General features: G+C 54.9%; 1 protein-coding gene across 1 annotated transcript; it reads right to left on the reverse strand.

Annotated features, from left to right (window-relative positions):
* Nucleotides 1–481: 481 nt before the first annotated feature.
* Dusp8 (dual specificity phosphatase 8) lies at nucleotides 482–13,371 on the reverse strand. The gene is made up of 7 exons (XM_028786907.1): nucleotides 13,301–13,371; nucleotides 8,693–9,015; nucleotides 7,121–7,259; nucleotides 3,299–3,465; nucleotides 2,522–2,681; nucleotides 2,202–2,325; nucleotides 482–1,958 (listed from the first exon to the last, which is right to left on the reverse strand). The coding sequence occupies exons 2-7, from the start codon at nucleotides 8,921–8,923 to the stop codon at nucleotides 875–877; spliced, it is 1,905 nt and encodes a 634-aa protein (XP_028642740.1). The 5' UTR covers nucleotides 8,924–9,015; nucleotides 13,301–13,371; the 3' UTR covers nucleotides 482–874.
* Between the last annotated feature and the right edge of the window lie 2,455 nt (nucleotides 13,372–15,826).

Below are 15,826 nucleotides of genomic sequence, written 5' to 3' on the forward strand. Positions count from 1 at the left end.
CACTGCCCCAGTACATGCTGGGGGAGTCTACTGGGCTTCCCAGTGGGCAGGGGCATCTGCAAAGGAATGCGAGACAAGACGCTTCCTCTGAATGGCCTCCTGGGCCCTTCTAAAGAAACTGGGCCTCACCCTCACAGGAGTGAGGTTCTCCATTCTTGCCTTTGGAGCTTACCTCATCTGGCTTTCAGGAACCCCCTTGTCCAAGTCTCCCTGAAAACTCTGGTCCATTGGGCCCAGTGCCCACCAACACCTGCCAGGTAACAGCCCTGGGGTGAAGAGCAGAGAAGGTATCCCTATGCCACTAAGACTTGGCAATTTGAGGTGTGGGGACACTGCTGGTGGGGCCTTCTGCAGGGACGATAGGGTTTCCCCCTCCCCTTACCTATGGCTTTGCTGCAGAGCCCAAGACAGGAGAGACAGGAGAGGAGAGACGGGAGAGGAGGGAAAGGAAAGAAGGGTCTGCGGCTCAGTTTGTGGCAAGTAAGGGTTTGGGTTTGTTTTTTTTTTTTTTTCATTTTCCCCCTTTATCTTATGTAAAAAGTGCAGGAAAGCTGGGCAGCTCTTTGAAAGGTCAGTAATGTTTCCAGAGGGGAAGGGCAAGGAGGGGCCCAGGCCTGTCAACCCAGCTTGGGATTGAAGGTGGCCTCATATTGCTTAGAAACCTGTTTCAGTTTAAATACCAGACAGTAAAAACAGAGCTTTAGGGCCGCCCCGCACAGTTGCCAGATCACTAGCTTAAATAAATAAAAAAATCGAAATATTTACTTCTTGATAAAAATTGCAGTAAAACCATTTACCTTTTCTGTGTGTTTTATATATAATATATATTTATACCTGGCCTGGCTGGAGCAAGGGCACAGGGACTCCTGAAGGGTCACGATACTTCGATGACCTCCACACTGCCAGAGAAGCTGGTTTGCTTGCCCAGGGCTGCCAGCTCCTCGCCACGTGCCCGCCCCTCCACCATGCCCTCTTCGAACTCCATCTGGCAGCTGCGCCTCTTGAACTGTGCATCTGCAGCAGGCTCCTCGGGCCAGCCGGTCCGCACATCCCGCCGCCGCAGGTCGCTGCTGCTGCTACTGCTGCCTCCGCCGCCGCCACCACCGCTGCTGCTGCCGCTACCGGGTCCAGGCGCGCCCGCGCTCGCCCGGCCAAAGGCAGAGAACACAGCGCCTGGACCCTGCGCGCCCTCGGGACTGAAGCACCAGGGTCCGTCGGGTGACGGTGTGCCTGGGGAGTCCAGTGGTGGCGCCCAGCCCCCGGGGCCAGCCGGCTGGCCAGGGCCAGGTAGCCCGGGCGCCGACAGGGCCGAGAGGCCGTGCCGCGGAGTCTGCCGGGCGGTGTCTCCAAAGTTCAGGCCCAGGCCGTGCGCGGGGGAGCGGGCAGGAGAACTGGCCGGGGGACGTCGCCGACGGGGTCGTGGGCGACACTCTGGAACGGAGTCCGGGCTGTCCGGGCTGGGTGAGGGCAGGCCCAGCGTGCCCCCAGACGGGCTGTCCAGCTTGCAGAGCTTCGGGGCTTCTCCAGGGTCGGGTGGGCCGGGAAAGTCGGGTCTCCTGCTGGGCGCATAGGCCGACTTGATGTCCAGGGAGAAGGAGCGCTTGAGGCGGTTGGTGTCCTGGAGGCGGTCAGAGGAGAGGTGCAGGCCACGAAGGCCCTGCTGCAGTGCGCTGGTAGCTGGAGCTGTGCTGGGGATCAGAGCATCCCCTCCAGCACTCGGGCTGCCCTCCTTGGCTGCGGTTGCTGCCTCGCTCCCGGTGGCAGCGCTCTCTGAGGTAGATGGTGGCAGCCGGGGCAGTGGGATGCCTGCTGCCGGGCCCATGAGGGGCTCAGGGGTCCCCAAGTGAGGTCCATCACTCTGCAGGGCAGCCAGCAGCTTCAGACTCCTCTCATACTCCAGCAACTGGCCCAGGAAGTTGAAGTTGGGCGAGATGGAGGGGCGCCTATCCTTCACAAACCTAAGCAAGTAAGAGGCATTTCTGTCAGAACAGGCTTGTCCCTGATTCTCCCCCCAACCCCCCCGCCCCTGTTCAGCACTCACGGCAAACCTTTAAGTACCCAAGCTCTGTGTCAGGTTCAGGCTTTCCCTCCCCGCCAGGGTAGTAATTTGTACAATCCAAGTGGGTGGAGGGAGGAAAGGGAGGGCAATGCTGTTAGCCATTGGTTGTAGTGTTCTAGGTCCTCGGGGCCCAGGAGAATACCTGTATGCGTCGTCAGAAGACATGCCCATGGTTTTCATGATGTACGCGATGGCGATGGTGGCAGAGCGAGAGATGCCAGCCAGACAGTGAACAATGACTTGGCAGCTGGACAGCTTGGCTTTATCTGGGGGCAGGTGGATGGTGGGGGATCAGGTAAGGGCTGAGCTTGCACTGTTCCTCCCTACCCAAGGTACTCTCCAACCCTCCCTATGGCAGACAGTGCTGGTGGCCCTCCCAGTTCTCCCCTCTGCCTCTATCTAGTCTTCCTCTAGCCAGCTCTTCCACCCTATAGAGACACACACACCCTCCCTTGCCCTCACCAATAAACTCAATGGACTTGTCCAGCCAGGGCAGCAGCTTTTCACAGTAGTTGTCATTGATGGGGATACGCATGAAACGGCTCTCACAGATGAAGTCTGGTTTAGGGCAGGAGTTGCTGGCATTGAGGACATAGCTTATTCCATTTTGGGTCATCAGATCCTGGAGGGATAGGAAGATGGATCAGAATGGGGTAGCAGAGAAAAGCAAAGTCCCCCAGTGGAAGAAGAACCAACTCCCCTCCTCTTCCCCCACCTCTCGTAGAACAGAAGGACTCTAAAGTGTTTCGATGTCCCCAAGCCTCAGATTTTTTTCAAGATCTTGCCATATGGGAAAAGACTGGGTCCAGAAACCCTTTCTCATCTCAACCATGGAGCCCACAGGATGGGTACAGGAAGGATGGCTTCTGCAAGCCACACCCACAGCCAGCATTGGGCTCCCAGGAATTTTATGGTTGCCTGGGCGGTGCCTTCATCCTTTTCCCTCCTCACCATTTTTAAAACACGGGATTCTTTCAGAGCTGGCAAGGGGCCCAGTGACAGAAGCAGTTTGGCATGTAGGCTTCCAGCCCCACCACAGAAGAGACTGGGAGCCCGCCTTTCCATTAGCCTTGCTGTGTTCCTGCCTGAACCATGCTGTAGGTCAGTGGGTGGGGAGGCTCTGGTCCTCCTGTGCTCCCAGCTCAGACTCATTTTATCTTCCTCTCAGACCACCCTAGGACCTAAATCCAGAGCCACCCACCCCCTTCTCCTATTGGCAGTGACCCTCTGTGTACTCACCTTGTTCAAGACATCTTTCTGAGAACCCAGGTAGAGGTGAGGCAGGATTCGGGTCAGGCCAACACTGGGCACAGGCAGGCAAGGCTGAGAGAGGCTCATGGATGGTAGGGTGGCAGGTTTGCCCTCACAGAGGCCAGGGAAGCAGGAGGAGAAGGTGGCAAAGCCTCCTGTGGGAGGAGACACAGAAGGCTCTTCAGGAAGCTGGCCAGCTGGGGCAGGAGAGTTCCTCTGGGCTTAGCCACACCCTGCAGACCCCAAACCCAGCCTGCTTCTGGCCTAGCACCTGGACTCCTGCTGGCAGGCTACTTGCTCTTCTCTGCAGCACTGGGGGTGTGCTGCTGCCCATTTAGAACAGGCACCTACGCCCACATTCCTCCTCAAGCTAATTAGGGACTGGCTCAGGGGCACTGCTTTGATGCCCATAAATGTGGGGTCAAGGTGGCCTGTCAGTGTGGCACATGGGAGCCAGGCAGGAGATGGCTTAGACCTCACCAGGGGTCTCTTATTCCTCAGGTATGACTCGGTAAGTCCTTCTCCAGCCCCTGGCCTGGGGCCAGGCTGGCATTTAGCCTCTCTCCTTGCTGATGCAATCCTTCCCTGACTCCAGCTGGCTGGAAGCCACAGGCCTGGGCTCCAGTGCCAGGTCTGGGAGGAAAGGGCTTCTGAGGTGGGGCCTCTTTGGGCATGACATCACCCACTGGAATTGCCATTGCCCACAGGGCATTTGTGGTTTGGTCATGGCTCCAGTCTACCCAGCAGATGACAGAGAAGCAGAGTAGAGTCTGCACACAGGGCACACACAGCCTGCTCCCTGTGGCTATTGTCTAGATACATCCAAGACCTGGACTCTGGGCTGGGGAAAGAAAACCTTCCACCAGTTTGAGGCACACAAGGTAGCTCCTCTGGTATGTCTGACTCAGTGACCATCTGCAAGGCATGCCTCTGGCCTCAGTTTCCTTATTTTCCTGCCACACAGCATTGTTGAGAGGCTCAAAGAAAACAATTATAAAGATATAATAGACACAGCCACATCCAGCCTGACTGGGGTTCATCCAGAAACTGTTCAGCATCTCAGTGGTGGACACAACTCTCAGCATGATGAGGTGAGTTCAGTAGAATGGAACTTACTTTCTTTCTTTCTTTCTTCCTTCCTTCCTTCCTTCCTTCCTTCCTTCCTTCCTTCCTTTCTTTCTTTCTTTCTTTCTTTCAAGATTTATTTATTTATTTTATGTATGAGTACACTGTTACTGTCTTCACACACACCAGAAGAGGGCACTGGATCCTATTACAGATGGTTGTGAGCCACCATGTGGTTGCCAAGAATTGAACTCAGGACCTCTGAGTAAAGAGTTCAGTGAGCAGTCAGTGCTCTTAACCACTGAGCCATCTCTCCAGCCCCAGAATGGAACTTTCTATATTCCACAATGACAAGCTCTGACAAGCAGTGGCTTCAGTCTCAGTCATACGCACTGCCCCCCAAACACACACTGCGTTTTCCCTGGTTTGGAGAGAGGTGGGTACCAAGGACCCAGGGATTTGGGGGGCTATCCAAGGCTATGTGGTGGGTGGAAATGGGGAGCCAGATAAATCCTTCCCCCTGGAAGTTGCATTTGATTAGGCATTTGTTCACAGCAGCAGAAATGTAGCCAAGGCATACTAACATCTAACTTAAAGCTCTCTCCCTACCCCCCTCTATTATATTAAAGGCAGGTTTATTGGAAAGCTGCTCTCAGGCAAATTTACTGACCCCATGGATTGAAGTCAGGGGAGTCATCGTGGGGAAGGGGATTGGGGAGGGAGAAAGAGAGAAAGGGCCTGCTAGAAGAGAAGAAGAGGAAGAGGAAGAAGGAAGAGAGGAGAGAGAAAGGGGGGGGGACTGGAATATATTTAAAGTGCTTTCTTAATAAACTCCAACTTTACTTAAAGAAAAAAGGGGACTCAGTTCATTACCCTCCCTGCCAACAACATCACTGTGGGAGCATTGCTTGAATTCCCTCTTCTGATTCCCTTCATTGGTCATCCCCATCTCCTTGAGCTTCCTGTGAGCACAGCCAGAGGGTGATATGTAAAGGCCTGGCCTCTGATGTATTTGGCCAGGAGGCCAAGGAGCTCTGTGTGCACTGTGAAACCATCCCTGGACCCTGATCAGTAGTCTGCTTCTGATTGTGCACTAGCTCAGCAGGATCTGGCCAGTGTGGTATCATTTTGAGCCTGTCTCACACTGCATTGACCAGGAGGACTCCCTAGCTCAGTATTTGGACAAAGGAGGACAAGGACTCAAAGTTGGCGGGGCAGATACCTAGAATTTCAGGGAGATAGCTAGAGCACAACCAGGTCCAAATGAACCCTCTGGGAGGAGCCCAGCTCAGGGCGGTCTCCACTTGTCCTTGCCCCTTGTCCCTTACCCCTAAGAGACAGGCACTGTCAGGTTTGGGGTTGTCCTGTTAGGGCCAGGAAGGGTGCAGTTCTGGAGCCCTTTGTATTTTCAGAAGAACCTTGTTCTTCCATTCATGACTAGGGTTGTGAGTTGGGCCCTGGAAGGGTTCCTATAGGCTTAGTGGGCTTGTAAAAAGGCCCAAACTCCTCTTTCTCCCAAACTAAGCCTGGAGGCTAGAGCTAGGATACAGCTATGTGGCTTCTGGTTCCGAGAATTTACACATGCACAATGCTATGAGTCCTATTCAGTCAGGCTCAGCATCTGTACAAATATCAGAGGTGGGGTGCATGCATATATGTATGTGGCTGATACCAGAGACTCAGGGCACATAGACACACAGATATGCTTGGATCATACTGGCCCAGAGTGTCGTGGGACATAACTCATATCCAAATGTACACAAAGACCCTGGCCATACCCATGATTCTGAGTCTCCAAACCACCTCAGAGTACCTCAGAATGGGTTCATCTCCCTAGCATTTACCTAGCAGTTTAACTGAAGCAGCCCAGGCCCTCCCAGCCTTCCTCTCAGGTTGGGCTTGATGCCATGGTACTCATGGGATTCTGGTGCCATTGAACTGGACTGGCTACCCACTCACTTATTCCACTCCATATGCAGTGGGTGTGGAGGACATTCCATTAGCTACGGGCTATGCAGAGGCTACCAGCATGGGCAGAGGGTATCAGCAAAGGCCCCGGATTCCAGCCATCTGAGCAGCCATCCTAGAACAAGCCCACTCGAGCAGCTATTCAGGAATCTAGGCTGCCTCCCTCCCGGGGGAGGTAGAGTCTACAAAAGCCCTTTCAGCCATGGCCTGAGGGTGAGTGTGCCTAAGCACATGGTAGAGAGTGGGAACATGAACCATGAGTCGTGTGTGTGTGTGTGTGTGTGTGTGTGTGTGTGTGTGTGTGTGTGTCTGAGTAGGGCTTGGAGGCCAGCTGGCCAGGCTGCTTTTGGAGCACAGGTAGCCCAGAGAGATACTTGCTGGTCCATTAGGTAGCGGCCATGATGGAGTAGGATGTTGTGACATAATTTGTGGCCAGCTGCTATGTTCTCTGGATAAAGTCCCTGTTGTGTTACCAGTTCTGGGATAGACTGAGGTAAAGCCTTTATTTCCTCTCCTTGACACAGACAGTTTGTTGCCTGGGTCCCTGGCCTTCCTCTACCAAAACCTTGGCTTGGAGAACTCCTGCTTGTCCACCTCTCCTGCTGTTGAGGGTAGAAGTGAGTTTTGAGAAGCCTAGAGGTACTGGGATCGCCCTACCATCCCAATAGTGGCGGGACAATACTTTTCCTCTGAGACTCCTAGTGCTAGCCAAGCGCATGGGGAGGAGTGCTTGGAAGAGAAGGTATCCCACAGCCCTGGCCCATCCCTGGAGTTTACCTGTGAGGATGGCCACACTGTCGAAGCAGCCGTCTAGCTTGCTGAGCAGGATGGACAGGAAGCTGTCTGCTGCCAGCACGCTGGCATCTCGTGTGCTCTGGTCATACACCACCACATCCTGTGGTTCTGTGGCATCCACCTAGGGGACCATAAGGGCAGAAGTTAGGATGCCTGGAAGAGCAAGAGGACAGGAGAGACAGGGCTCTGCTGTCATCCTCCCTCCCACTTCATCTGCTAGGTGCACAGGTATGTGCACACTTCGAGGGGCAGAAAAACCCATGGCTCCACTAACAGGCTTTGCACAAGGCAGGGACTAGGGGTCGAGTGACTTGAGTTGCCCTTCACTGGCAAAAGCACCGGAACCAGAAGTGTTAAGGAGGCATAGGTGAGTCTAATGGGGCCTCAGAGAGTACACACACATAGCCTGAGCTGGCTCCTAGGCTTCCTGGAAGGCCAGCACCTCTCTCCTTATTTACTCTCCCCCAGCTCCTAATGGAGAAACTGAGGCTGCAGTAGGACCCCCTCCCCAAACACCACCAGGTCAGGCGGTGAAGTTGGAAGCTGGGGTTCCTCCAGCCCTTTTCTTCCATTGTTGTGGCCTTAGAGCCAGATGTTGAGGGGCTTTTGCTCAAACAGACTGATGTCCCCGCCTCCCAAGCACACTCAGTCTTTAAGCCAGCTGAGCTGTCAACCCCAGGCTGGATGATGTCATCAGCAGCCAATAGAATTGCACTCTGGCTGGAGTCCTCGCTGGGGGTGATTAATCACTGGATTCCCTTCATTGGCACCACGGGGGAGCTGGTTCTGGCCTTGGAGTGGGGGACTCCCGACAAGCGGCATCCCACCTGGGTTTTCTCACATCATAGCTTAGGAGTCAGGCAGTTCGAAATTGAAATCCTTCTAAAGCCCTTAGTCTGTTGGTATGCCCTCTCTAACCCAAAAGAGGTGGAAGAAGATGGTAATTGGTAGCCTGTCTCAGGTCACAAATGCTTCGCAATAGGCTAGTCCCTCCCCAGCTGCTGCAATGGATAGTCCCGAGGAAGAAATCTGTCCCTCCATGAAACGATTATCCTTCCTGGGGGCCACAGAGAACATTCTGGGTCACAGAAGACTCCAGGAGGTGGGAAGAGGAATGGGGAGGCTAGTGAAATAGTCTGCCTACTATAATCCCCTTAGTCTTCCCCTCCAGGACTCACCACAGTCAGGGTGGCCAGACCCAGTTGTCCTTGTCCTCAGCATGCACCACCACTGCATCTACCCTGCTCTACCCTCTGTGCAACCCTATGTCCCTTATCCATTCAGGACTCCTCCCTCTGAATCTGCCTTGTATATGACAAAGGGACTCCCCAGGATTTCTAGAGGAAGGCCTCACTAGAGAGGACTGGCCTACAGCACTCTCAACTGTGACTTCAAGGAGCCCAGTTTGGAATTAAGGGACAGGGAAGGAGAAATGCTTGATCAGAGGACTCTTGGCACCAGGCCTAGGAGCTCCCCTCTTTTAGAGGTGACATATGCATGCTTTCTCAGGACTAGTCAGCCCTAGAGATGTATGCAAGGGTGGGACACAGGTACCTGGCTTCGCGTAGCAGGCTGGATAAGCTCAGCAATGGTCACTTTTCCCTGCTGAAGACGCCGCTTCACCAGCTTTGAACAGCAGATATTCACAGAGCTCAGCACGTGGCAGCTGTTATACTCCACAAAGGATCGACTGTCGATGACCAAGGGGCCCCCAGGCCCTCCACGCAGCAGGCTGGCCAGCTTCTTTGCATCCATCACTTTCCTCGGGAGACGATCCCCAGCCATGGTGGGGTGGTAGGCAGTGGGGAGAGTGACCCCTGAAGTGAGGAGGGCGTGGCCTTGCAGTGTTCTGGGTACCCTAGTGCATGGTGCCAGACCTGAGGGAAAGGTGAATTGTCAGCAGATGGTGGGATCTGGGTAGCTACAGCTGGCTCCCAGGTGGGCCCTGTGTTTGGCACCTAGCATGTCCTTTGAGCCCTTCCTCCTGAATGGATGAACCTGACCCAATAAGGTGAGTACACAGAAGAGACCTTGACCACCCTTGGCTCTGCTGGGTTCTAATATAAGGCAGAGGACAAATGAGGACCCAAAAGTGGGGTCCTTATTATGGGCTCTGGGGTTCATCTCTGCTTGTACTTTCCTCAATCTCTGTCCTGCTGATCTCTGCATTGTTGTCTTCTCAGGACCCTAGAGTACAAAGCTTGACTGTTCTTTTCCCAGGTAGGGGCTCTCAAACCCTCCTCCCTTACTTGGCACAGGGCTGCATGGCCAATTCCCAGAATCCACCTCCAGAAAAAGTTCTCTAAGCTCATAACCTTGATGTTAGTAGATAGAAGAGCAGGACCAGCAGGACTGCCCACCCTGCCCCCGCCCCTGCTCATGGGCTCCTAGAAGCTGAAGGCCAGGTACTAGGGAGCTCCTGTTTTACCATTCCTGATGGATGCCTCAAGCTGCCGTTGGTGTACTCCACCCATTGTACAAGGGATGGAGTTTGTCAGCCCTAGAGTGAAGGTTGTGGTACCTAGGATGCTTGGAGCTGCTGCACCTTCTGCATGGCCCCAGAAGCTCTTGGACTGAAGGTTATGTGGAGGGACTGGGAATGGCTAGCATCAGGGAACCTAGAAGCCCTGTTCTTTAGGCTTGATGACTCTCATCTGTCAGGTGCTGTCTTCCTTGGGGCCCCCAGGACAAGTGCAGTGTCAGGACAATGAGGCTTGAGGCAGAGGAAGGTAAAATAGCAGGGTAGGTACAATATTCCCCTCATCTATCCTTAAATGTGGTGGGGTAGGAAGGAGCTCAGCTCTCTAGACACTCATTTGAGCCCCTTCCTGTCCTGGCCCATCCCCACTCCTCTACTGCAGTCATGTGGGCACCTACATGGTGCTACCATGCTGGTACAAGCCTTGGCACAGCTTCCAAGCCTTGGCAGTGCACAGTCACTGGGGGCTTTGGGGTGCTAATCTCTGACATCTATGTTTGTCTCAGGCCTCTCTGCAAGCCCTTCACTGGGGAGTCAGGCCTGGGCCAGTCACACTGGGGAATCTCAACAGCGCTAGACTACCTGTGCAAGGGGTCCTCTGTCTGCTGAAAACATTCTGACTTAATGCTTATCTTAGATGTTCAGGGACATTTCCCTGACTTCTAACTTGAATACTGCATGAGGGAACAACAGGCTAGTGGTTAGACCACAGGAAGGAGTGGGCTTTCCTACTAGCAGAGCTGGACAATGGGACTAAAAGACCAGGACTCTGAGAGGGCCACAGTGCAGGATGCTGGGGTACAGAAGGGCCTTTTCTGAGTCTCTTGGCCCTGTCACTGAGCAGTGTCCACCTCCTCCCAGGTGAGCAAGATGGGTTAACTGCATCAAGGGAAGCTTGATACCAGTATAGGGAGCTCTGCAGCAGCCCTTGAACTACCTGGAGGAAAGTTTTGCTAGGGTTGCCCCATCTAAAGATTCTCATCACAACCCCACAGGAGCTGTAGCTGAGGATGGCAGGGAAGGGAGACCCAGAGAGAAGAGCAGAGGAGGGCAGGTTGGTTGCAGGTGGAAATGGGGGCAGATAGATTCAGGTCTGATACCTGTCCCTTTCTCTATCTCCGAGGGAACCCTGAGAACTGGAACTGGGCCCTATTAACCATTACAGAATTGTTATTTGCAGCGGAGGGGGACTCATTAGCAAGTTAGCACCTCTGATGTTGCCATGGCAACAGCAGAGGTGCCAGGCAACGGCTGCTCCTACTGCAGCAGCCATGAAGCAAGCTGCTCTGCAGATTAGGCAGGTCTCCCTCCTCTATGCTCCCACTCCTCCATGGCAGGTGCCCAGTCGTTCTGGTCTATAACTCAAAGACAGCAATGAAGTCCCTTACTCCAACCCTGCCCTACTTGGCCCTAATTCCCAGGACCCAGTCCCATACTGCAGCTCACTGGCTCCCCATTCCTCTGAGGCCATCTGTATACTACACTGCAAAGATTTGGATCAGCCCCCTCGCATAAGAAATTCTGCACTATGCTGGTCTTCAGTAGCACATCCTAACAGCACCTCTTTGTACCCCCCACTCCTGGCTTCCTCAATGTTGGGCATCAGGCCTAGTCCTGGATAGAATTCACTGGGGCTTGAAATAGATATGTATGGTCAGTTTTGAGAAGGTCAGCAGGGCACAGACAGACCATGAAAAATCTTAGCAAAGCATATGTTCTCAAGCACTCCCTGCCCAGTCCTTTCCAGGGAGAATAGCTATCAGCCTGTTCTTCGGGAGGCTTGAACGGGGTTTGGGGGGGGGGTCAAGACCCTTTATGCAGAAGCTGTAGGCCTTCATCAAAGGATTCTGAGCCAGGAGACAAGCATTCCTAAATTCAAAGTCAAGAGGAAGCCTTTCCCAGGCCACACCCCTCAGGGAGGTCCCAGACAGCCCCCTTTGCTGGAGGCCAGGCCCACAGCTCAGCCCTTGTGGCACTGTTCTCTGGGCAGAGGAACACCTCCCTTTGTACATTGGCAGATGCATGGCTTAACAATCAATCTTATCCCTGAGTGCAATTACACATGTGTCCATCTTCACATACATAAGACATTATGGTCTCCTGGAGAGCATGACTGAAATATACAGTTGCATACACATCCTTGCCTTCTGCATACCAAAGCCCCTGGTGCCCACATACCAAGTGCCAGTCCATTACCTTTCCCACTGGGGTTCCCACACAACATGGTCCCTGAGTCCTTATGTGACCAATAAAAGCCCGAGTCCTAGGTGGCATCCTCACTAATCTACTCTTGCTCAGTGCCTAGTGACAAGAAACTCCCTGCTTCTAGAAATGGCTGCCAGGACCATTAGCCACTGAAAGACTGGGTCCTTTCTCACAATGGTCTGACTTGGGCATCCCTGCTCACAGTCAGGTGGGCTCTCAGGAAAGAGCCAGAAGTTAGGGGCCCAAGAAGCTGAGATGCCAGCTCACTGTCACACTGGGCACTTCTGAAGATTATCAGAGACTATCTCCTAGAGGGAGGGGCTCAAATGTTCTTGCATGGCAGCTGAGCTCTTGGCTTCTCTGGCCAGGCTACCCTGCACCCTTACCCCTGGAGAGGGATCAGAAACATTGTCTCAGTCAGGCAAATGGCCAGGCCAAAAAGAGGCAGTGGAGGCCAGAGGGAGCTGTGGTCCTGAGAGGTCCAGTCAGGTTCTTTGGCTCACACATTTCTTAGGACCACAGCATAACTATCTCTCTTGCTGTGGCCTCGGCCTCTGTCCCTGCTTCCTCTGTGAGCTGCATATCAGACTCTGTCTATCAACCCAAGAAGAAAGATGTTGGCAGGAGTCCTATACACATTGACTTGAAGCATCTTTTTGCATCGTGTTCACTGCTAAGTCCCCAGAGGCACCCTCAAGTCTCCCCAAGGGCACAGGGCAGGTGGGAAAAAGAACTGCCCGGCAACTCTCCTGAGGTCCCTAAGCTGACTGCAGCAGTCAGACATAAAGATGAACCTACAGCTCCTGGTCACATGACCTGCTCATTTGTAGCAGGTGCCTGTTAACCAAGGAGTGAATGCACGGGGACTCTGACCTCTCAGGGAAGAGCTTGGCACTGTAAACTACCCTCACCCACCCAGCTACCCTAGGTACAAGCAAATGTGAGGGTGGGTCTACAGGTCACTGGATTTCCCTTCTGAATTCATTCATACAGTGAAAGAAGCCGTGCCCCTGACCTGAAGCACCCCTACCCCCACCCCATGCTGCACAACAGAGCATTGCAGATGCCACACTGGTCCCCCACCCCCATCACTGCACCATCAAGTCCCCCAATCTCCCTGCTGCAGAGGCAGCACACCCTGTCAACAAGGAATCAAAGGCAAATTTATTCCAAGAGGTCTGATCTAGTGGAAGCTAAGCCTGTTCTTGCTCCTCCACTTGCAAGGTTTGGCACACGGGTACCAGCGGCATCTGACTGGCCGCTCCCTCCCAAGGTAGGCAGATAGGCCAGGGAGCCGGGCTGCAGGAGGCAGCCGTGCTGGCCCCTCCCCCAGCATCGCGCCTACTGCCACTGCGTCGGGTAAGGATGTTCTTTATCCGCAGAGGCGAGCGGAGCACCATGAAGTAGGGGTAACGGGACAGCCATGCAAGCCGAAGAGTGAGGGGTCCTAGAACTTCCCCTCCAAATAAGGAGCCTACCGCGGGCCGGAGCCGACTCTCCGGCGTCGGAGGTTTCGCATCCCCCTGCCCGCTGCAGCCGCGGACGACCTTCTCCAAATCTAGCTGCCAGCGGGGGCGCCTCGCAGAGACTCTCACCGGTCTGTGCTGGATCTCAGCCCTCCCCCGCGAATCCCTAGGTCTCTTATGTATGTCCCTCCAGATAAGAAGGAATATGCAGAGAAAGACAGCTCACTGCGGGCGCGGATCTGCAGCGCGCGCTGCTCGCGGAGCAAAGCCATCTATTCCTCCGTGTTCCAAAGAGCTTCTTTCAGGGCGCACACCCAGAGAAACCTCCGCACGCCCCGGGCCCACACCCGGCTTAGGACTCGACCGGTGTCAGCGCCTGGCTCACCTGGCTCTCGCTTGCCCTGGGGTTGCCCCCGACGCCGGTACCGCGCTCACGGCGCCCGCTCCGTTCCGCCACCCATGGGCCCGTCGGGGGCCCGCGTAGCCGGGGCAAGGGCCAGAGAGGCGCGCGGGGCGCGTCGCCGCCGCCGCCGTCGTCGTCGCCGCCACCGCGGGGAGCGCTCGCTCGGGACAGAACGCGCGTACTGCGGTCGGGCACGCGCGCTCACGGCGCGCATCCCAGCCCGCGACTTGGCGGGCGCGGCCGGCAGCTCCGGCCCGGCTCAGCGTCCGGCGTCCGGCGTCCGGGTGGGGCGGGGGTCCGCGGAGCCGGCTCGGCCACCGCGGGAGCCGCGAGTGACAGGCCCGGGGCGGAGGGCGGGGCTGCCAGTAGGGATGAGGTCATGCAGAGCGAAAAAGCCCCTGACGTCACCTGCAGCCAATCAGAGTAAGCCGCTCCGGGGCAGGTGACGTCAGCGGAGCGGGCGCTGGGTGCGGAGCCCTGGCGGCCGTGGGTCTCTCTGCCACCGCCCTCCGTCCCCAGCTCCCTAAGCTTCTTGGGCATCGGTTCTTAAAGGGGCCACGCACGCCGCGGCTCCCCACCTCCAGGAAGCCTTCCCAGCCCAGAGCTCCTGATATCCCCAAGAACCCTCAGGCTCGCGACACTCTAACCCGTGCCTACTGTCCTAGTATGCAAGGTCCTCCTCTCTCGGCCCTCCTGGACTGGATCTGTCGCGGGTTTCTCTCCTTCCCTTAGCCTTTGTTCGCGTGAGGACGCCCTCCCAGAGTGTGCTTCCCCTGCCCCAGTGCGGCCTGGGGAATGGGGTCACGGACAGCCGCGCCCGCAAAGGGCCTTACCTGAGGCTTCCACGTTTGTCCTCTCCACGACCCCTGGAGGTGGCAATACAGCTCTCCACTTTGCAGGAGAAGCTCCTGGGTAATGTGGTTTGCCTCAGGTCACTCATCCCGGTAACTCAGGGGGCGGGGCTCCAGACCCACCGGTGTGCTTCCCAGAGCGCTGCTGTGCCCCCCTACCTATGACACCCAGCTCTTGACACTTCCAATGAAAAGCTGCCTAGAAATAGACCTCTACTCCCATCCCGATGTCTTCCCTGCCTGCTGGGGACTGTCGGCCCCATCCCACTGTGCGAACACAACCACGTGAGCACTCAGAACAAAACACGGTAATTACAACTAGGGCAGAAATACACAGGGGTCAGGCACATCTGAGAGGAAGGGGAGTCTTGTGCCAAAGTGGTCCACTTGCAAACATAAGCCACGGTTCCCTTAGTTTTTCCCCTCCTTGGGAACACACTATACAACCCAGGTTGGCAGAAAACTCTATTGTATCCCAGGCTGGTCTCAGCCTTCTGAGTGCTGAGATTATAAGCACCCACCATGATACCAGACCACCTCAGACACTTCAAAAAAGTGGCCCTGACTAGGCCGCTGGGTGGATAGTGAGTTGACCAGATAACATGAGTCTCGTGTGTGTGTGTGTGTGTGTGTGTGTGTGTGTGTGTGTTTTCGCGCGCGTGTGCATGTGTGGTGGAGTGCCCTGAACTTCCCTTGGAAGTACAGCCTCTCACTAGGTGAAGGACAGAGTTTAGGGGATGGCTGGTTGAAGGAAGGGTCACAGAAAGTGAAGCAGGCACAAAGGAACACTCCTATGCTACTATAGGTTACACAAGAATACTACAAACCGCAGTAGATGCTGGGCAAGACTCTGCAGAGATCTTCTCCTTTACCCTACTGTATCCTGCTTGGCTTGGTTCGTTATGAGTATTTAGAAATGGCTTGCAGAAATCTCTCTTTGTAGCCCAAGGGGAGTCTGGGAGTCTAGCCTGGGATTAATACAGGTTGGAGGGAAGAGGTGTCTCTGGCTCAGAAATAGCACAAAATAAACAAACAACTTGGGAGTGCTGCCAGGAAGGAAGCATGGGAAGCCCCAGGGATGTTTAGGGTTGGCTCTGGGTTCAGATCTTTGTCTCCCTGACTCAGGCTGGACCCTGAATAGAGGCCTCCTGCTGAAGGTAGCCCTTGAGGCTGAAGATGACCAGCTCTACTGGATGCTTACTTACTCAGGTCAATGTTGGGGTGGCTGATGTGTTGGCTTCCTGCCCATTCTGAGCCCAAGAAATGGGGAATTTGGGGTCTGGG

Source organism: Grammomys surdaster, unplaced genomic scaffold (genome assembly GCF_004785775.1).
Source record: "Grammomys surdaster isolate TR1022 unplaced genomic scaffold, NIH_TR_1.0 125603, whole genome shotgun sequence".
In the NCBI taxonomy this organism is placed as follows: Eukaryota; Metazoa; Chordata; class Mammalia; order Rodentia; family Muridae; genus Grammomys; species Grammomys surdaster.